The sequence below is a fragment of the Protomyctophum parallelum genome, assembly GCF_964188405.1.
Source record: "Protomyctophum parallelum genome assembly, chromosome: 17".
Lineage (NCBI taxonomy): Eukaryota > Metazoa > Chordata > Actinopteri > Myctophiformes > Myctophidae > Protomyctophum > Protomyctophum parallelum.
The window spans coordinates 46,931,760-46,954,292 of NC_139719.1; the positions used below are offsets into that span (position 1 = coordinate 46,931,760).

General features: G+C 49.0%; 1 protein-coding gene across 1 annotated transcript in view; it reads right to left on the minus strand.

Annotated features, from left to right (window-relative positions):
- Window positions 1-22,533, minus strand: part of tmem101 (transmembrane protein 101) — a 33,551-nt gene that overhangs the window by 8,608 nt on the left and 2,410 nt on the right. The window contains exons 2-4 of the mRNA XM_083787239.1: window positions 17,063-17,243; window positions 6,652-6,798; window positions 3,647-3,796 (exon numbers count right to left, since the gene is read on the minus strand). Coding sequence (XP_083643365.1) covers window positions 3,647-3,796; window positions 6,652-6,798; window positions 17,063-17,243 — 478 coding nt within the window. The remainder of the gene's footprint in view (window positions 1-3,646; window positions 3,797-6,651; window positions 6,799-17,062; window positions 17,244-22,533) is intronic.

Here is a 22,533-nt window from a genome sequence, read left to right on the forward strand (position 1 = left end):
GATAAAACCCACATACAGTAGGCTTGTGTATGATAAAACCCACGTACAGTAGGCTTGTGTATGATAAACCCACATACAGTAGGCTTGTGTATGATAAAACCCACATACAGTAGGCTTGTGTATGATAAAACCCACGTACAGTAGGCTTGTATATGATAAAACCCACGTACAGTAGGCTTGTGTATGATAAAACCCACGTACAGTAGGCTTGTATATGATAAAACCCACGTACAGTAGGCTTGTGTATGATAAACCCACGTACAGTAGGCTTGTATATGATATGAAAACAATCAGCCAAGAATGGATTAGTACTGAAGTTGGCGAAATACCAACAAAACAACAGAGCTCACAGCTGCATGCCTGCATGTCTGCTGTAGAAAAGAAAAAAGAAAAAAAAGAAATCATAAGAAATATTAAAAATAATATTAGTGCTTAGTCGTATACATACATGCACCCATGATGAACTCTATTTATTTTTGCACTCACTTTGTTATGTTATGCATGTTCTTTCTCTCTACCTTTAACTGCAATATGAGCCTTGAGGCACAACCAAGTTTTTCACCCACCTTACTTCCACTAAGATTGATTCTGATTCTGATTCTGATTCTGATTTAGAAGTGTTTTACATGCCAGATGGACGTTGGAGAAGAGGTGTTGTACTCTAGTCAGGGCAACCTGCCTGATAGCCTCCAACTCCATCAGCAGTGGTAGTGGTGAAGCGTCAATCAGTGGAGTTATGCAGGAACTAGGGCTGTCAATCGATTAAAATATTTAATCTGATTAATCGCATGATTGTCCATAGTTATCTGTGATTAATCGCAAATTAATCGCATATTTTTTATCCGTTCTAAATATACCTTAAATCAGTGGTTTTCAAGATTTTTCATATCAAGGTCCATTATTTATTCTGCATTTGAGCCACGGAACCACCATTTGATGACATTTAGCCTTCCAGACCCAAACTAAAGAACTGTATTGATGTTGGCCAATGGTACCATTACGAGAGATAACAGGCCATGTTGATCAAAATAACATGTTTTCTAAGTTTTCTAATTGTGTACACTTAAATTAACTTAAGTAATGCAGCTGTTTAACAATTATTCAACTCTTCAGTGTAAAATTGCCAATGCGTCTCTCAACCATTCTGTCAAACTTCACAGTGCGTTAATCGCGCGTAAAAGAAAATAGTGCCGTTAAAAGGATTGTGGGTTAACTAGTTAATAGTGCGTTAACTTTGACAGCCCTAGCAGGAACGCCTACTGAGTGGCAAAAAACTACTGTCTGTCCTCGACAGCCCCAGACATCCACACAGAAAACTACTGTCTGTCCTCGACAGCCCAGACATCCACACAGAAAACTACTCTCTGTCCTCGACAGCCCCAGACATCCACACAGAAAACTACTGTCTGTCCTCGACAGCCCCAGACATCCACACAGAAAACTACTGTCTGTCCTCGACAGCCCCAGACATCCACACAGAAAACTACTGTCTGTCCTCGACAGCCCCAGACATCCACACAGAAAACTACTTTCTGGCCTCGACAGCCCCAGACATCCACACAGAAAACTACTTTTTGGCCTCGACAGCCCCAGACATCCACACAGAAAACTACTTTCTAGCCTCGACAGCCCCAGACATCCACACAGAAAACTACTTTCTGGCCTCGACAGCCCCAGACATCCACACAGAAAACTACTTTCTAGCCTCGACAGCCCCAGACATCCACACAGAAAACTACTGTCTGTCCTCGACAGCCCCAGACATCCACACAGAAAACTACTCTCTGTCCTCGACAGCCCCAGACATCCACACAGAAAACTACTGTCTGTCCTCGACAGCCCCAGACATCCACACAGAAAACTACTGTCTGTCCTCGACAGCCCCAGACATCCACACAGAAAACTACTCTCTGTCCCTGACAGCCCCATACATCCACACAGAAAACTACTGTCTGGCCTCGACAGCCCCAGACATCCACACAGAAAACTACTCTCTGTCCTCGACAGCCCCATACATCCACACAGAAAACTACTCTCTGTCCTCGACAGCCCCAGACATCCACACAGAAAACTACTGTCTGTCCTCGACAGCCCCAGACATCCACACAGAAAACTACTTTCTGTTCTCGACAGCCCCAGACATCCACACAGAAAACTACTTTCTGTCCTCGACAGCCCCAGACATCCACACAGAAAACTACTTTCTGTCCTCGACAGCCCCAGACATCCACACAGAAAACTACTGTCTGTCCTCGACAGCCCCAGACATCCACACAGAAAACTACTGTCTGTCCTCGACAGCCCCAGACATCCACACAGAAAACTACTGTCTGTCCTCGACAGCCCCATACATCCACACAGAAAACTACTGTCTGGCCTCGACAGCCCCAGACATCCACACAGAAAACTACTCTCTGTCCTCGACAGCCCCAGACATCCACACAGAAAACTACTTTCTGGCCTCGACAGCCCCAGACATCCACACAGAAAACTACTTTCTGGCCTCGACAGCCCCAGACATCCACACAGAAAACTACTTTCTGGCCTCGACAGCCCCAGACATCCACACAGAAAACTACTCTCTGTTCTCGACAGCCCCAGACATCCACACAGAAAACTACTGTCTGTCCTCGACAGCCCCAGACATCCACACAGAAAACTACTTTCTGGCCTCGACAGCGCAGACATCCACACAGAAAACTACTGTCTGTCCTCGACAGCCCCAGACATCCACACAGAAAACTACTTTCTGGCCTCGACAGCCCAGACATCCACACAGAAAACTACTTTCTGGCCTCGACAGCCCCAGACATCCACACAGAAAACTACTCTCTGTCCTCGACAGCCCCAGACATCCACACAGAAAACTACTGTCTGTCCTCGACAGCCCCAGACATCCACACAGAAAACTACTGTCTGTCCTCGACAGCCCCAGACATCCACACAGAAAACTACTGTCTGTCCTCGACAGCCCCAGACATCCACACAGAAAACTACTTTCTGGCCTCGACAGCCCAGACATCCACACAGAAAACTACTTTCTGGCCTCGACAGCCCCAGACATCCACACAGAAAACTACTGTCTGTCCTCGACAGCCCCAGACATCCACACAGAAAACTACTCTCTGGCCTCGACAGCCCCAAACATCCACACAGAAAACTACTCTCTGGCCTCGACAGCCCCAAACATCCACACAGAAAAGTCCTGTCTGATCGCATTAACCCATTCTGACCTGAGATCAGATTCATACGAAGTTTCCACTGGACACACACTGGTCTGGTTAACCCATTCTGACCTGAGATCAGATTCATACAAGGTTTCCACTGGACACACACTGGTCTGATTAACCCCATTCTGACCTGAGATCAGATTCTAAAAATGTCAGTCGTTCTTCGATTTTTTTCAAAAATAGCAGACCTACAAGCTCGTAGCGCGCCACTCGGTGGCGCGCTATGAGCTTGTAGATCTGCTATTTTTCAATAGCTAAAGCATAACATGATGCTGACACCAAAATGGGTTCCCGTTCAGAATGGGTTAAACCATGTTAAACTCACTTTGCATGTTGCTTTGCCACTCGATAGTTGTCTGGTGTCTACGAGAGACCTTACAGGAAACAGGAAACAGGAAGCAGGAAGCAGAGCGTACCTGAGCCGCCAGGCGGACGTAGCACCCGGACAGGAAGCAGAGCGCCAGCACGGAGAACAGCGCCGCCAACAGGAAGACGCTCGTCTCTCCTCCGGGGATGTGGTTGATGTAGGCCAGCCGGTCCTCCTGGCTGTGCTGCAACGAGTACACCTGGTGGACAGGAGGAGGTACTGCGGCTTTAGAGAGTACAGGCTGAGCACAGCTGAGTACAGGCTGAGCACAGCTGAGTACAGGCTGAGCACAGCTGAGTACAGGCTGAGCACAGCTGAGTACAGGCTGAGCACAGCTGAGTACAGGCTGAGCACAGCTGAGTTGGATCTTTATATGCTCTCAATTTTGTCAGTTATTTTGTTAAACCAGGTCGATTAAAAAAAAAGCTTCTAAATCCTAATAGTTTTCTGAAAAAAATCCATGTTTCTATGTCAGTTGTGCTCAACCTTTTTCATGTCAAGGACCCCCAGAATTATCTCTATTGGGCCACGGACCCCCATCTGAAAATATGTAGTTCCAGGGACCCCCCCAGAAGCAAATATTTGAGTTAAAAATGTTCTCTCTCTGAAATATATATTCAAAGATTTGCGCCACATTTTCACGACTTTTCAAAAATAGCAGACCTACTCTGGCTCTGAGCTTGTAGATCTGCTATTTATTTTTAAATAGCGAAAGTATAACATAATCAGGGCTCGACGCTTAGCATTTTTCCAAGTAGCACGTGTGCGCCAAGTTGAAAAATCTAGTAGCACACAAATTATTTTAGGAGCACGATGAAAAATTATGTATTTTTAAGGGGCGCTAGCCCCTCCTATATACAGCCTTTGTCCCCACACATCTCAAAATGAGCCATTGACAATCAACAGAGAAATTACGTCAAAATTCTGCTAAATATGAAATAAATTAAACGCCATTGACATTGAAGGGAAAATGTATGTCATATGTAAACGAGCAAATCAGCTAACCAATCACAGGCAACAGGCATTCTGATTGGCCAGTATGAGATGATATCTGATGATGTATGATGACAAGAGCGCCCCTCACTTAACATGGGTGTGATTCTTCTTTAATGAAGTGATATGAGGTAGGGGTGGAAAATAATGTCAAAATATTATATCACTATCTTTTCAGCAATTATCACAAAATAGTGATATTCATCATGATATCATTGTTATGTTTGTTTTCATATAATCTATATAATCAATTTGTTTTATGCTAATACTTTGTAGATAGATCGATAGTAGCTCTGTTCCATACCTCTAATACGTGCAACACATTAGAGCTATGGACCAGAGCTAGATAGATAATAATGTTGCTCATGGATGGATAGACAGGCTATCCGTTTTTATCCTTCTGTTTTCTATCATGTTAGTGTGACATTCAGACAGTGCAGAGGCTGCTCGATGGTGAATTAGTATTGTAACATTCTCCTTGGCTTTGACTGACTGATATTAATACGGTAATCCAGCCAGTTCGGTCATTCGCATTATCATTTATGCTGGGCACACGCTTTTGTTTTTGATAAACATCAAAAACAGTGTGTGTGTGCGCGCGTGCGTGCACGGCTGCACGCTGTTTCACCCGCGTTTGGTTAAAAGTAAGTTACGTTTGAACTTTGAGCATTACAAACAGACTTTGCAAATAACGTGTCGCCGTGGAGTGCAGTACTTTCATCCGACGGAGCATTGGTCCGAACGACAACCTACCTCCTCCCTCACCCTAACCCTAACCTCCCCCGGGGCAGATACCTAAACCTAACCGCAACCCTCACCCTAACCCTAACCTCCCCCGGGGCAGACACCTAAACCTAACCTTAACCCTCACCCTAACCCTAACCTCCCCCGGGGCAGACACCTAAACCTAACCTTAACCCTCTCCCTAACCCTAACCCCCCCCGGGGCAGACACCTAAACATAACCTTAACCCTCACCCTAACCCTAACCCCCCCCCGGGGCAGCACACCTAAACCTAACCTTAACCCTCACCCTAACCCTAACCCCCCCCCGGGGCAGACACCTAAACCTAACCTTAACCCTCACCCTAACCCTAACCTCCCCCGGGGCAGATACCTAAACCTAACCCCAACCCTCACCCTAACCCTAACCTCCCCCGGGGCAGATACCTAAACCTAACCCCAACCCTCACCCTAACCCTAACCTCCCCCGGGGCAGATACCTAAACCTAACCTTGGCTTAACCCTCACCCTAACCCTAACCTCCCCCGAGGCAGACACCTAAACCTAACCTTAACCCTCACCCTAACCCTAACCTCCCCCGGGGCAGCACACCTAAACCTAACCTTAACCCTCACCCTAACCCTAACCTCCCCCGGGGCAGACACCTAAACCTAACCGCAACCCTCTCCCGACCCGCAGCGCACCTCGGAGCATTGCTCTGTCGGATGATAGTATGCCTCCCGTCGGGGTCCAAGCAATTCCTTCTGACTCTGTGCTATCATGCTCTGACTTATTTTCTGACTGCCGCTGCTGACAGACAGAAAGCAGTGACAGGGAAGAGCACGAAGCACGGAGCAACAACACAGTGAGGGGAGGGGCGGTGGGAGCAAAGGGACAGATCTTCAAATGAACACCGCTTTGAGCCTCGACACGTTGTTAGCTTGTAGCTCTGCTCTTTTTGGCGAACGACACCGCCGTTCAGAAATATAAATTTAGGTATAGAACCGGGACTATAGAATGTGCACTTGCTGTAGACAGAGACTTGTCTTTATTACGATTGAATGGTCAAATCCTGTAGTCGCACCTGTGCGACAAATTTAATTTTACAACTCGCACGGTGATATTTTTAGTCGCAAATGCGAGTACCTAGTCGCACTGTCGAGCCCTGACCATAATGCTTAGTTAAAACACCAAAATGCACACATGCACGCAACGCACACACGCGCACGCACACACACACACACACACACACACACACACACACACACACACACACACACACACACACACACACACACACACACACACACACACACACACACACACACAGAGCCGTTACCATGCAGATGAGGTAGACGCCCAGCAGAAGCTGCCCGGTGTTCTGCAGAGAGCGGGTCCTGGGTTTCTGCCGGTAGGACTCGCCCGCTCCGCTGGCCAGGATGAGGAAGCCGCCCACGATGGCCACCGCGCGCGAGTACATGCGCACCTGGTGATGTCACAGGAAAGGAAGGTTAGTTGGACCTTTTAGACTAAGCTCAATAACTTGTTTACAGCCAGGCCAGGCCCTGCTCATAGAACATTTCATGGTTCCTGGAGGCGTCCTCACCTTAAACCACTCCCTGTAGGTGACCTGTCCTCACCTTAAACCACTCCCTGTAGGTGACCTGTCCTCACCTTAAGCCACTCCCTGTAGGTGACCTGTCCTCACCTTAAACCACTCCCTGTAGGTGACCTGTCCTCACCTTAAGCCACTCCCTGTAGGTGACCTGTCCTCACCTTAAACCACTCCCTGTAGGTGACCTGTCCTCACCTTAAACCACTCCCTGTAGGTGACCTGTCCTCACCTTAAACCACTCCCTGTAGGTGACCTGTCCTCACCTTAAGCCACTCCCTGTAGGTGACCTGTCCTCACCTTAAACCACTCCCTGTAGGTGACCTGTCCTCACCTTAAACCACTCCCTGTAGGTGACCTGTCCTCACCTTAAACCACTCCCTGTAGGTGACCTGTCATCACCTTAAACCACTCCCTGTAGGTGACCTGTCCTCACCTTAAGCCACTCCCTGTAGGTGACCTGTCCTCACCTTAAACCACTCCCTGTAGGTGACCTGTCCTCACCTTAAACCACTCCCTGTAGGTGACCTGTCCTCACCTTAAACCACTCCCTGTAGGTGACCTGTCCTCACCTTAAACCACTCCCTGTAGGTGACCTGTCCTCACCTTAAACCACTCCCTGTAGGTGACCTGTCCTCACCTTAAGCCACTCCCCGTAGGTGACCTGTCCTCACCTTAAACCACTCCCTGTAGGTGACCTGTCCTCACCTTAAACCACTCCCTGTAGGTGACCTGTCCTCACCTTAAGCCACTCCCTGTAGGTGACCTGTCCTCACCTTAAACCACTCCCTGTAGGTGACCTGTCCTCACCTTAAACCACTCCCTGTAGGTGACCTGTCCTCACCTTAAACCACTCCCTGTAGGTGACCTGTCCTCACCTTAAACCACTCCCTGTAGGTGACCTGTCATCACCTTAAACCACTCCCTGTAGGTGACCTGTCCTCACCTTAAGCCACTCCCTGTAGGTGACCTGTCCTCACCTTAAACCACTCCCTGTAGGTGACCTGTCCTCACCTTAAACCACTCCCTGTAGGTGACCTGTCCTCACCTTAAGCCACTCCCTGTAGGTGACCTGTCCTCACCTTAAACCACTCCCTGTAGGTGACCTGTCCTCACCTTAAACCACTCCCTGTAGGTGACCTGTCCTCACCTTAAGCCACTCCCCGTAGGTGACCTGTCCTCACCTTAAACCACTCCCTGTAGGTGACCTGTCCTCACCTTAAACCACTCCCTGTAGGTGACCTGTCCTCACCTTAAACCACTCCCTGTAGGTGACCTGTCCTCACCTTAAGCCACTCCCTGTAGGTGACCTGTCCTCACCTTAAGCCACTCCCTGTAGGTGACCTGTCCTCACCTTAAACCACTCCCTGTAGGTGACCTGTCCTCACCTTAAACCACTCCCTGTAGGTGACCTGTCCTCACCTTAAACCACTCCCTGTAGGTGACCTGTCCTCACCTTAAACCACTCCCTGTAGGTGACCTGTCCTCACCTTAAGCCACTCCCTGTAGGTGACCTGTCCTCACCTTAAACCACTCCCTGTAGGTGACCTGTCCTCACCTTAAACCACTCCCTGTAGGTGACCTGTCCTCACCTTAAACCACTCCCTGTAGGTGACCTGTCCTCACCTTAAGCCACTCCCCGTAGGTGACCTGTCCTCACCTTAAACCACTCCCTGTAGGTGACCTGTCCTCACCTTAAACCACTCCCTGTAGGTGACCTGTCCTCACCTTAAACCACTCCCTGTAGGTGACCTGTCCTCACCTTAAACCACTCCCTGTAGGTGACCTGTCCTCACCTTAAGCCACTCCCTGTAGGTGACCTGTCCTCACCTTAAGCCACTCCCCGTAGGTGACCTGTCCTCACCTTAAGCCACTCCCTGTAGGTGACCTGTCCTCACCTTAAACCACTCCCTGTAGGTGACCTGTCCTCACCTTAAACCACTCCCCGTAGGTGACCTGTCCTCACCTTAAACCACTCCCCGTAGGTGACCTGTCCTCACCTTAAACCACTCCCTGTAGGTGACCTGTCCTCACCTTAAACCACTCCCTGTAGGTGACCTGTCCTCACCTTAAGCCACTCCCTGTAGGTGACCTGTCCTCACCTTAAGCCACTCCCTGTAGGTGACCTGTCCTCACCTTAAACCACTCCCTGTAGGTGACCTGTCCTCACCTTAAGCCACTCCCTGTAGGTGACCTGTCCTCACCTTAAACCACTCCCTGTAGGTGACCTGTCCTCACCTTAAAGGTGACCTGTCCTCACCTTAAACCACTCCCCGTAGGTGACCTGTCCTCACCTTAAGCCACTCCCCGTAGGTGACCTGTCCTCACCTTAAACCACTCCCTGTAGGTGACCTGTCCTCACCTTAAACCACTCCCTGTAGGTGACCTGTCCTCACCTTAAGCCACTCCCTGTAGGTGACCTGTCCTCACCTTAAACCACTCCCTGTAGGTGACCTGTCCTCACCTTAAACCACTCCCCGTAGGTGACCTGTCCTCACCTTAAACCACTCCCTGTAGGTGACCTGTCCTCACCTTAAACCACTCCCTGTAGGTGACCTGTCCTCACCTTAAGCCACTCCCTGTAGGTGACCTGTCCTCACCTTAAACCACTCCCTGTAGGTGACCTGTCCTCACCTTAAACCACTCCCTGTAGGTGACCTGTCCTCACCTTAAGCCACTCCCTGTAGGTGACCTGTCCTCACCTTAAGCCACTCCCCGTAGGTGACCTGTCCTCACCTTAAGCCACTCCCTGTAGGTGACCTGTCCTCACCTTAAACCACTCCCTGTAGGTGACCTGTCCTCACCTTAAACCACTCCCCGTAGGTGACCTGTCCTCACCTTAAACCACTCCCCGTAGGTGACCTGTCCTCACCTTAAACCACTCCCTGTAGGTGACCTGTCCTCACCTTAAACCACTCCCTGTAGGTGACCTGTCCTCACCTTAAGCCACTCCCTGTAGGTGACCTGTCCTCACCTTAAGCCACTCCCTGTAGGTGACCTGTCCTCACCTTAAACCACTCCCTGTAGGTGACCTGTCCTCACCTTAAGCCACTCCCTGTAGGTGACCTGTCCTCACCTTAAACCACTCCCTGTAGGTGACCTGTCCTCACCTTAAAGGTGACCTGTCCTCACCTTAAACCACTCCCCGTAGGTGACCTGTCCTCACCTTAAGCCACTCCCCGTAGGTGACCTGTCCTCACCTTAAACCACTCCCTGTAGGTGACCTGTCCTCACCTTAAACCACTCCCTGTAGGTGACCTGTCCTCACCTTAAGCCACTCCCTGTAGGTGACCTGTCCTCACCTTAAACCACTCCCTGTAGGTGACCTGTCCTCACCTTAAACCACTCCCCGTAGGTGACCTGTCCTCACCTTAAACCACTCCCTGTAGGTGACCTGTCCTCACCTTAAACCACTCCCTGTAGGTGACCTGTCCTCACCTTAAACCACTCCCTGTAGGTGACCTGTCCTCACCTTAAGCCACTCCCTGTAGGTGACCTGTCCTCACCTTAAACCACTCCCTGTAGGTGACCTGTCCTCACCTTAAAGGTGACCTGTCCTCACCTTAAAGGTGACCTGTCCTCACCTTAAACCACTCCCTGTAGGTGACCTGTCCTCACCTTAAACCACTCCCTGTAGGTGACCTGTCCTCACCTTAAGCCACTCCCTGTAGGTGACCTGTCCTCACCTTAAGCCACTCCCTGTAGGTGACCTGTCATCACCTTAAACCACTCCCTGTAGGTGACCTGTCCTCACCTTAAACCACTCCCTGTAGGTGACCTGTCCTCACCTTAAACCACTCCCTGTAGGTGACCTGTCCTCACCTTAAGCCACTCCCTGTAGGTGACCTGTCCTCACCTTAAGCCACTCCCCGTAGGTGACCTGTCCTCACCTTAAACCACTCCCTGTAGGTGACCTGTCCTCACCTTAAGCCACTCCCTGTAGGTGACCTGTCCTCACCTTAAACCACTCCCCGTAGGTGACCTGTCCTCACCTTAAACCACTCCCTGTAGGTGACCTGTCCTCACCTTAAACCACTCCCTGTAGGTGACCTGTCCTCACCTTAAACCACTCCCTGTAGGTGACCTGTCCTCACCTTAAACCACTCCCTGTAGGTGACCTGTCCTCACCTTAAACCACTCCCTGTAGGTGACCTGTCCTCACCTTAAGCCACTCCCTGTAGGTGACCTGTCCTCACCTTAAACCACTCCCTGTAGGTGACCTGTCCTCACCTTAAACCACTCCCTGTAGGTGACCTGTCCTCACCTTAAGCCACTCCCTGTAGGTGACCTGTCCTCACCTTAAGCCACTCCCCGTAGGTGACCTGTCCTCACCTTAAACCACTCCCTGTAGGTGACCTGTCCTCACCTTAAGCCACTCCCTGTAGGTGACCTGTCCTCACCTTAAACCACTCCCTGTAGGTGACCTGTCCTCACCTTAAACCACTCCCTGTAGGTGACCTGTCCTCACCTTAAGCCACTCCCTGTAGGTGACCTGTCCTCACCTTAAACCACTCCCTGTAGGTGACCTGTCCTCACCTTAAACCACTCCCTGTAGGTGACCTGTCCTCACCTTAAACCACTCCCTGTAGGTGACCTGTCCTCACCTTAAACCACTCCCCGTAGGTGACCTGTCCTCACCTTAAACCACTCCCTGTAGGTGACCTGTCCTCACCTTAAACCACTCCCCGTAGGTGACCTGTCCTCACCTTAAGCCACTCCCCGTAGGTGACCTGTCCTCACCTTAAGCCACTCCCTGTAGGTGACCTGTCCTCACCTTAAACCACTCCCTGTAGGTGACCTGTCCTCACCTTAAACCACTCCCCGTAGGTGACCTGTCCTCACCTTAAACCACTCCCTGTAGGTGACCTGTCCTCACCTTAAACCACTCCCTGTAGGTGACCTGTCCTCACCTTAAGCCACTCCCTGTAGGTGACCTGTCCTCACCTTAAGCCACTCCCCGTAGGTGACCTGTCCTCACCTTAAGCCACTCCCTGTAGGTGACCTGTCCTCACCTTAAGCCACTCCCTGTAGGTGACCTGTCCTCACCTTAAACCACTCCCTGTAGGTGACCTGTCCTCACCTTAAGCCACTCCCTGTAGGTGACCTGTCCTCACCTTAAACCACTCCCCGTAGGTGACCTGTCCTCACCTTAAGCCACTCCCTGTAGGTGACCTGTCCTCACCTTAAGCCACTCCCTGTAGGTGACCTGTCCTCACCTTAAGCCACTCCCTGTAGGTGACCTGTCCTCACCTTAAGCCACTCCCCGTAGGTGACCTGTCCTCACCTTAAACCACTCCCTGTAGGTGACCTGTCCTCACCTTAAGCCACTCCCTGTAGGTGACCTGTCCTCACCTTAAACCACTCCCTGTAGGTGACCTGTCCTCACCTTAAAGCCACTCCCTGTAGGTGACCTGTCCTCACCTTAAGCCACTCCCTGTAGGTGACCTGTCCTCACCTTAAGCCACTCCCTGTAGGTGACCTGTCCTCACCTTAAGCCACTCCCTGTAGGTGACCTGTCCTCACCTTAAGCCACTCCCTGTAGGTGACCTGTCCTCACCTTAAGCCACTCCCTGTAGGTGACCTGTCCTCACCTTAAACCACTCCCTGTAGGTGACCTGTCCTCACCTTAAACCACTCCCTGTAGGTGACCTGTCCTCACCTTAAACCACTCCCTGTAGGTGACCTGTCCTCACCTTAAACCACTCCCTGTAGGTGACCTGTCCTCACCTTAAACCACTCCCCGTAGGTGACCTGTCCTCACCTTAAGCCACTCCCTGTAGGTGACCTGTCCTCACCTTAAGCCACTCCCTGTAGGTGACCTGTCCTCACCTTAAACCACTCCCTGTAGGTGACCTGTCCTCACCTTAAGCCACTCCCTGTAGGTGACCTGTCCTCACCTTAAGCCACTCCCTGTAGGTGACCTGTCCTCACCTTAAACCACTCCCTGTAGGTGACCTATCCTCACCTTAAGCCACTCCCTGTAGGTGACCTGTCCTCACCTTAAACCACTCCCTGTAGGTGACCTGTCCTCACCTTAAGCCACTCCCTGTAGGTGACCTGTCCTCACCTTAAGCCACTCCCTGTAGGTGACCTGTCCTCACCTTAAACCACTCCCTGTAGGTGACCTGTCCTCACCTTAAACCACTCCCTGTAGGTGACCTGTCCTCACCTTAAGCCACTCCCTGTAGGTGACCTGTCCTCACCTTAAGCCACTCCCTGTAGGTGACCTGTCCTCACCTTAAGCCACTCCCTGTAGGTGACCTGTCCTCACCTTAAACCACTCCCTGTAGGTGACCTGTCCTCACCTTAAACCACTCCCTGTAGGTGACCTGTCCTCACCTTAAACCACTCCCTGTAGGTGACCTGTCCTCACCTTAAACCACTCCCTGTAGGTGACCTGTCCTCACCTTAAACCACTCCCTGTAGGTGACCTGTCCTCACCTTAAACCACTCCCTGTAGGTGACCTGTCCTCACCTTAAGCCACTCCCTGTAGGTGACCTGTCCTCACCTTAAGCCACTCCCTGTAGGTGACCTGTCCTCACCTTAAACCACTCCCTGTAGGTGACCTGTCCTCACCTTAAACCACTCCCTGTAGGTGACCTGTCCTCACCTTAAACCACTCCCTGTAGGTGACCTGTCCTCACCTTAAGCCACTCCCTGTAGGTGACCTGTCCTCACCTTAAGCCACTCCCTGTAGGTGACCTGTCCTCACCTTAAACCACTCCCTGTAGGTGACCTGTCCTCACCTTAAACCACTCCCTGTAGGTGACCTGTCCTCACCTTAAACCACTCCCTGTAGGTGACCTGTCCTCACCTTAACCACTCCCCGTAGGTGACCTGTCCTCACCTTAAGCCACTCCCCGTAGGTGACCTGTCCTCACCTTAAGCCACTCCCTGTAGGTGACCTGTCCTCACCTTAAACCACTCCCTGTAGGTGACCTGTCCTCACCTTAAGCCACTCCCTGTAGGTGACCTGTCCTCACCTTAAAACCACTCCCTGTAGGTGACCTGTCCTCACCTTAAGCCACTCCCCTGTAGGTGACCTGTCCTCACCTTAAACCACTCCCTGTAGGTGACCTGTCCCTCACCTTAAACCACTCCCTGTAGGTGACCTGTCCTCACCTTAAAGGTGACCTGTCCTCACCTTAAGCCACTCCCTGTAGGTGACCTGTCCTCACCTTAAGCCACTCCCCGTAGGTGACCTGTCCTCACCTTAAACCCCTCCCTGTAGGTGACCTGTCCTCACCTTAAACCACTCCCTGTAGGTGACCTGTCCTCACCTTAAACCACTCCCTGTAGGTGACCTGTCCTCACCTTAAACCACTCCCTGTAGGTGACCTGTCCTCACCTTAAGCCACTCCCTGTAGGTGACCTGTCCTCACCTTAAGCCACTCCCCGTAGGTGACCTGTCCTCACCTTAAGCCACTCCCTGTAGGTGACCTGTCCTCACCTTAAACCACTCCCTGTAGGTGACCTGTCCTCACCTTAAACCACTCCCTGTAGGTGACCTGTCCTCACCTTAAAGGTGACCTGTCCTCACCTTAAACCACTCCCTGTAGGTGACCTGTCCTCACCTTAAACCACTCCCTGTAGGTGACCTGTCCTCACCTTAAAGGTGACCTGTCCTCACCTTAAACCACTCCCTGTAGGTGACCTGTCCTCACCTTAAGCCACTCCCTGTAGGTGACCTGTCCTCACCTTAAACCACTCCCTGTAGGTGACCTGTCCTCACCTTAAAACCACTCCCTGTAGGTGACCTGTCCTCACCTTAAACCACTCCCTGTAGGTGACCTGTCCTCACCTTAAACCACTCCCTGTAGGTGACCTGTCCTCACCTTAAACCACTCCCTGTAGGTGACCTGTCCTCACCTTAAACCACTCCCTGTAGGTGACCTGTCCTCACCTTAAACCACTCCCTGTAGGTGACCTGTCCTCACCTTAAACCACTCCCTGTAGGTGAACTGTCCTCACCTTAAACCACTCCCTGTAGGTGACCTGTCCTCACCTTAAACCACTCCCTGTAGGTGACCTGTCCTCACCTTAAAGGTGACCTGTCCTCACCTTAAAGGTGACCTGTCCTCACCTTAAGCCACTCCCTGTAGGTGACCTGTCCTCACCTTAAAGGTGACCTGTCCTCACCTTAAAGGTGACCTGTCCTCACCTTAAACCACTCCCTGTAGGTGACCTGTCCTCACCTTAAAGGTGACCTGTCCTCACCTTAAACCACTCCCTGTAGGTGACCTGTCCTCACCTTAAACCACTCCCCGTAGGTGACCTGTCCTCACCTTAAACCACTCCCCGTAGGTGACCTGTCCTCACCTTAAGCCACTCCCTGTAGGTGACCTGTCCTCACCTTAAACCACTCCCTGTAGGTGACCTGTCCTCACCTTAAACCACTCCCCGTAGGTGACCTGTCCTCACCTTAAGCCACTCCCTGTAGGTGACCTGTCCTCACCTTAAACCACTCCCTGTAGGTGACCTGTCCTCACCTTAAAGGTGACCTGTCCTCACCTTAAAGGTGACCTGTCCTCACCTTAAACCACTCCCTGTAGGTGACCTGTCCTCACCTTAAGCCACTCCCCGTAGGTGACCTGTCCTCACCTTAAGCCACTCCCTGTAGGTGACCTGTCCTCACCTTAAACCACTCCCTGTAGGTGACCTGTCCTCACCTTAAACCACTCCCTGTAGGTGACCTGTCCTCACCTTAAACCACTCCCCGTAGGTGACCTGTCCTCACCTTAAAGGTGACCTGTCCTCACCTTAAAGGTGACCTGTCCTCACCTTAAACCACTCCCTGTAGGTGACCTGTCCTCACCTTAAGCCACTCCCCGTAGGTGACCTGTCCTCACCTTAAGCCACTCCTGTAGGTGACCTGTCCTCACCTTAAACCACTCCCTGTAGGTGACCTGTCCTCACCTTAAACCACTCCCTGTAGGTGACCTGTCCTCACCTTAAACCACTCCCTGTAGGTGACCTGTCCTCACCTTAAACCACTCCCTGTAGGTGACCTGTCCTCACCTTAAGCCACTCCCCGTAGGTGACCTGTCCTCACCTTAAGCCACTCCCTGTAGGTGACCTGTCCTCACCTTAAACCACTCCCTGTAGGTGACCTGTCCTCACCTTAAGCCACTCCCTGTAGGTGACCTGTCCTCACCTTAAGCCACTCCCCGTAGGTGACCTGTCCTCACCTTAAACCACTCCCCTGTAGGTGACCTGTCCTCACCTTAAACCACTCCCTGTAGGTGACCTGTCCTCACCTTAAACCACTCCCTGTAGGTGACCTGTCCTCACCTTAAGCCACTCCCTGTAAGTGACCTGTCCTCACCTTAAGCCACTCCCTGTAGGTGACCTGTCCTCACCTTAAGCCACTCCCTGTAGGTGACCTGTCCTCACCTTAAACCACTCCCTGTAGGTGACCTGTCCTCACCTTAAACCACTCCCTGTAGGTGACCTGTCCTCACCTTAAACCACTCCCTGTAGGTGACCTGTCCTCACCTTAAACCACTCCCTGTAGGTGACCTGTCCTCACCTTAAACCACTCCCTGTAGGTGACCTGTCCTCACCTTAAACCACTCCCTGTAGGTGACCTGTCCTCACCTTAAACCACTCCCTGTAGGTGACCTGTCCTCACCTTAAACCACTCCCTGTAGGTGACCTGTCCTCACCTTAAACCACTCCCTGTAGGTGACCTGTCCTCACCTTAAGCCACTCCCTGTAGGTGACCTGTCCTCACCTTAAGCCACTCCCTGTAGGTGACCTGTCCTCACCTTAAACCACTCCCTGTAGGTGACCTGTCCTCACCTTAAACCACTCCCTGTAGGTGACCTGTCCTCACCTTAAACCACTCCCTGTAGGTGACCTGTCCTCACCTTAAACCACTCCCTGTAGGTGACCTGTCCTCACCTTAAACCACTCCCTGTAGGTGACCTGTCCTCACCTTAAGCCACTCCCTGTAGGTGACCTGTCCTCACCTTAAAGGTGACCTGTCCTCACCTTAAAGGTGACCTGTCCTCACCTTAAAGGTGACCTGTCCTCACCTTAAAGGTGACCTGTCCTCACCTTAAGCCACTCCCTGTAGGTGACCTGTCCTCACCTTAAAGGTGACCTGTCCTCACCTTAAAGGTGACCTGTCCTCACCTTAAGCCACTCCCCGTAGGTGACCTGTCCGGTGGCGTAGGAGGCGTAGGTGCTCAGGGCCAGCTGGACGGCGGAGGCCAGGGCGAACCAACGCCGCTTGACGCCGAACGACATGAAGCTGGCGCACAGCACGGCCACGCCCATGTCCACGTACAGGTAGGGCACCTGGATGTCCGGCTTCCTGCAAGAGCATTGGTCGATTGGTTGGTTAATTGGTTGAAGTATTTATGAATCCCTTTCGGTGTTTTAAGCATTATGTTCTACTTTAGCTATTGAAAAATAGCAGATCTACAAGCTTGTAATAATAATAATAATAATAATAATAATATATGCGATTTATATAGCGCTTTTCTAGGTACCCAAAGTCGCTTTACAGAAAGAAGTACAGACATATTTATTAGAAAACAAAACAAACAAAAAGCGGGGCAAACAAGAAGGGTGTGTGTGTGTGTGTGTGTGTGTGGGGGGGGGGGGGGGGGGGGGGGGGTTATGTAGGGAAGGCCAGTTTGAAAAGGTGGGTTTTGAGTGTGCTTTTGAACATTTGGAAGGTGGGGGGGGGGCAGCTCTGATGTGGGTTGGGAGTGAGTTCCAGAGAGAACTTAGGGGCAGCCTTCTCTCTGGAGGCCCTGTCTGTCTCCCCATGTCCGTTTGTTGGATCTGTGGGGTTCCAGTTGCTTGGCAGTGCTTGACCTGAGGGAGCGGTAGGTCTGCTATTTTTGAAAAATCGTGGAAATCTTTGAATATACATCACAACATTTAGAGACGTATAAATAGACGCTTCTCTAAAAAGAATCACACCGGTGTGAAGTGAGGGGCGCTCTGTCATCGTACATCAATTGTCAGGCATTTAATATTTGTGTTGCCGCAAATTTACATCATATTTGGAGGACATTTGACCTGATTTCTCCTTTCATTGTCAAAGCTGTATATAGGAGGGGCTAGCCCCCTCAAAGCTGTATATAGGAGGGGCTAGCCCCCTCAAAGCTGTTTATAGGAGGGGCTAGCCCCCTCAAAGCTGTATTTAGGAGGGGTTAGGGCCCTCAAAGCTGTATATAGGAGGGGCTAGCCCCCTCAAAGCTGTATTTAGGAGGGGTTAGGGCCCTCAAAGCTGTTTATAGGAGGGGCTAGCCCCCTCAAAGCTGTATTTAGGAGGGCCTAGCCCCCTCAAAGCTGTATATAGGAGGGGCTACAAAAACAGGAAATCCATCATATAAGGAGGTAAAAATGTTAATTGATTAGTTTATTAGACAGAAACCTGGCTGTCTGGCTTCCTGCAATTTGATTGATTGATTGATTGATTGATTGATGGATAGATAGAATAGTTTATATATTTGTATTGTAAATAAGAGCAGTGCCGTTTGTACTAAATCAGAAAAAACTAAATGATGGGACTGGGGGTTCCCTCTCTCTCTCTCTCTCTCTCTCTCTCTCTCTCCAGTGAGGGCGGGCCTGACTCCACCAGATTAATGACAGTGATTCTCATAATTACAGGCTGGAAGTAAAACTTTTCCAGATGTCTGCATCCAGCCGGCCCTGTCAGAGTAACAGGACCAGATGTCTGCATCCAGCCGGCCCTGTCAGAGTAACAGGACCAGTGCTGGAAAGAAACCACTCACATTTGTTTTACTGAAGTCAGATTAAAATAGGGTGCATTTTGCATCCCGGAACGCAGTTTATAGTTACGACCTCTGCATCCACAGTAGGGCTGCACAATATATCGTTATCGTATCGGTATCGAGGTATGAACATGCACAATATCAGTATCGCAAAAAGGCAACGGTATCGCGATATAGATATATCGTCGACATATCGATATATCGTCCACTTCTAAAGCCAGCCCTCTGTTTTAGCCTGTGCCCCTCGGAAAATAAACCATCACTCCGTTTGTCCCTCTGTCCTGTTGTAGCCTGGCTCCAGCCCTGAATCGCTAGCCACGCCCATTAAGAAAATATGTTGCTGCACGATATATCGTATCGTATCGATATCGAGATATCTGCCATATATATCGTGATATATATTATATCGTATCGTATCGATATCGAGATATCTGCCATATATATCGTGATATTAATTTTTGTCCATATCGTGCAGCCCTAATCCACAGGATGCACTAAATATGACTCCTAATGTGGTTGAAGTGGGACTCATTTCTAAAAGACCATCCCTGCATCCTGGGACACATTTCTAAAAGACCTTCCCTGCATCCTGGGACTCATCTCTAAAAGACCATCCCTGCATCCTGGGACTCATCTCTAAAATCTCCAACCAACTGGAACCCCACAAATCCAACAAACGGACATGGGGAGACAGAGAGGGCCTTCGCAGTGGCTGCCCCTTCTCTCTGGAACTCACTCCCAACCCACATCAGAGCTGCCCCCACCCTCGAAATGTTCAAAAGCACACTCAAAACCCACCTTTTCAAACTGGCTTTCCCTACATAACCCCCCCCCCCACCCACACACACACACACACACACACACACCCTTCTTGTTTGTCCCTCTTTTGATTTCTAGTTTTTAACCTTTTAAACCCTTTTAAATAGTTTTAATAGTTTTCTAATAAATATGTCTGAACTTCTTTCTGTAAAGCGACTTTGGGTACCCAGAAAAGCGCTATATAAATCGTATGTATTATTATTATTATTATTAAAAGACCATCCCTGCATCCTGGGACTCATTTCTAAAAGACCTTCCCTTAAATCGGAATGAAAATGGTCAATCTGATTTAAACTTAGATCTGATGTAACTGACCGGTTTATTCCATTTTTAAATCCTATTGAAACAATTGTGGACTCATGTAAACACTCATTGGGATTTAAGTTCATTCTGGTCTTTCTGTGCATGCTTGTTTCCATGTAATTGGTATGGCTATATTATGCTCTTGTTTTGCGATTAATTATATTAAGAAATTATATTAGAAACCTCTCATAGGCTACAGGATACATAAAATATAAAGTAATACGGCATAAAAGTGTTTTTCTATTATTATTATTTTGTTTTACTGAAATGTAGTGTAGTAAAAGTAAAACAATTGGAAAGTAAAGTAGAAATACCTCAAAATTGTACTTTAGTACTAAAGTAAATGTACTTTCCACCACTGGACGTAAACATATCCGCCCCGCCCCCTATCCAATCAGAAGCCTTCCCAGCCCCAAACCTGATATGGAATGAAATAATGGGATTTAAAAGTATTGCCCATGTAAACACTCATTCGGAATGACCTTTCCCATGTAAACACGCAGCAAAAAACATTACTTCTGAATTAATTCATTCTGAAGTTTTCATTCTGAATGAAAAAGCCCTCATGTAACCGCAGCCACTGATCTAAAAGACCATCCTGGGACTCATTTCTAAAAGACCATCCCTGCATCCTGGGACTCATTACATTGAAAACCTGTTTACATCACTGATCTAAAAGACCATCCCTGCATCCTGGGACTCATCTCTAAAAGACCATCCCTGCATCCTGGGACTCATCTCTAAAAGACCATCCCTGCATCCTGGGACTCATCTCTAAAAGACCATCCCTGCATCCATGGGACTCATTTCTAAAAGACCATCCCTGCATCCTGGGACTCATCTCTAAAAGACCATCCCTGCATCCATGGGACTCATTTCTAAAAGACCATCCCTGCATCCTGGGACTCATCTCTAAAAGACCATCCCTGCATCCTGGGACTCATTTCTAAAAGACCATCCCTGCATCCTGGGACTCATCTCTAAAAGACCATCCCTGCATCCTGGGACTCATTACATTGAAAACCTGTTTACATCACTGATCTAAAAGACCATCCTGGGACTCATTTCTAAAAGACCATCCCTGCATCCTGGGACTCATTACATTGAAAACCTGTTTACATCACTGATCTAAAAGACCATCCCTGCATCCTGGGACTCATCTCTAAAAGACCATCCCTGCATCCTGGGACTCATCTCTAAAAGACCTTCCTGCATCCTGGGACTCATTTCTAAAAGACCATCCCTGCATCCTGGGACTCATTTCTAAAAGACCATCCCTGCATCCTGGGACTCATCTCTAAAAGAACATCCCTGCATCCTGGGACTCATCTCTAAAAGACCATCCCTGCATCCTGGGACTCATTACATTGAAAACCTGTTTACATCACTGATCTAAAAGACCATCCCTGCATCCTGGGACTCATTTCTAAAAGACCATCCCTGCATCCTGGGACTCATTTCTAAAAGACCTTCCCTGCATCCTGGGACTCATTACATTGAAAACCTGTATTACCAACACTGTAACACTTGGCCTGAATGATATAAGACTAGGTTTTTTCCCCCAATGCAAATATTCTATAAAACAGGGTGGTATTATATTCATAATCAGGGACTAGACTAGCCGTAATTTGCAACTCTAGCTTTTTTAAATAATGGGATGAATCTAGAGTTGACTTCCCCATTCATCCAATTTGCGTTCGCGATCTGCTTGTATTAAACGACGTTAAACTCACCAACATTGCAGCTCTAGGCCAAGCTTTAATTATCCTCTTTCAATCTGCTGAGCTTTGGTTTCATAAAAGTCCACCGTAGACATGTTGTTATGAGATACTTTCTGTCAAGACATTCTGTGTAAGTGATTCGTATGTCACTGAACGTCCCTGCGTTCCACCTGTTTTTTGCACATAATGCAGGAGGCAGCAGCGCGACCCATTAACAAAAAAAAAGTGCTTCCAAACTGCAACACTTAGAAAAAGAATCACATGCACAGAATGTCTTGACAGAAAGTATCTCATAACAACATGTCTACGGTGGACTTTTATGAAACAAAAGCTCGGCAGATTGAAAGAGGATAATTCAAGCTTGGCCTAGAGCTGCAATGTTGGTGAGTTTAACGTTGTTTAAGACAAGCAGATCGCAAACACAATTTGGATGAGTGGGGGAGTCAATGGAGGGTATTGAATTGCAACTCTAGATTCATCCCATCATTAAAACAAATCTAGAGTTGCAAATTACGGCTCGGTTTGAACTGAACCCATTATACAATCTGTTAATATTAAACACCAACTTTTCAGATGTTTTCCATGAGCTTTCTATCATCTTATTATATAGTATGCAGTGTCACTGAGCAGTATGGGTGGGAGGGTTAAGGGATTTCTTTCTCTTTTTTGTCTTGTTTATTTTTTCTTTCATTTTGTTTTAAAAAAAAGGTATTTCATATCATAATGTTAGTAACAATGTATAATCTGTTCAATAAAAACATTTGACAAAAACAATATTAACATCGTCAAATCAATCCGTGTCTCAGATGACAAATAAATAAATAATGGACAGTGATGTGAAAAGTGTTGAAATAAACAACACTGAGTTAGTTTGTTACATTTTAAACTCTAATTTACATCACTGTAACACTGACACTGTAACAACCTGAATGATATAAGACTAGGTTTTGTCCCCAATGCCAAATATTCTATAAAACAGGGTGGTATTATAATCTGGGACTAAACGGAGACT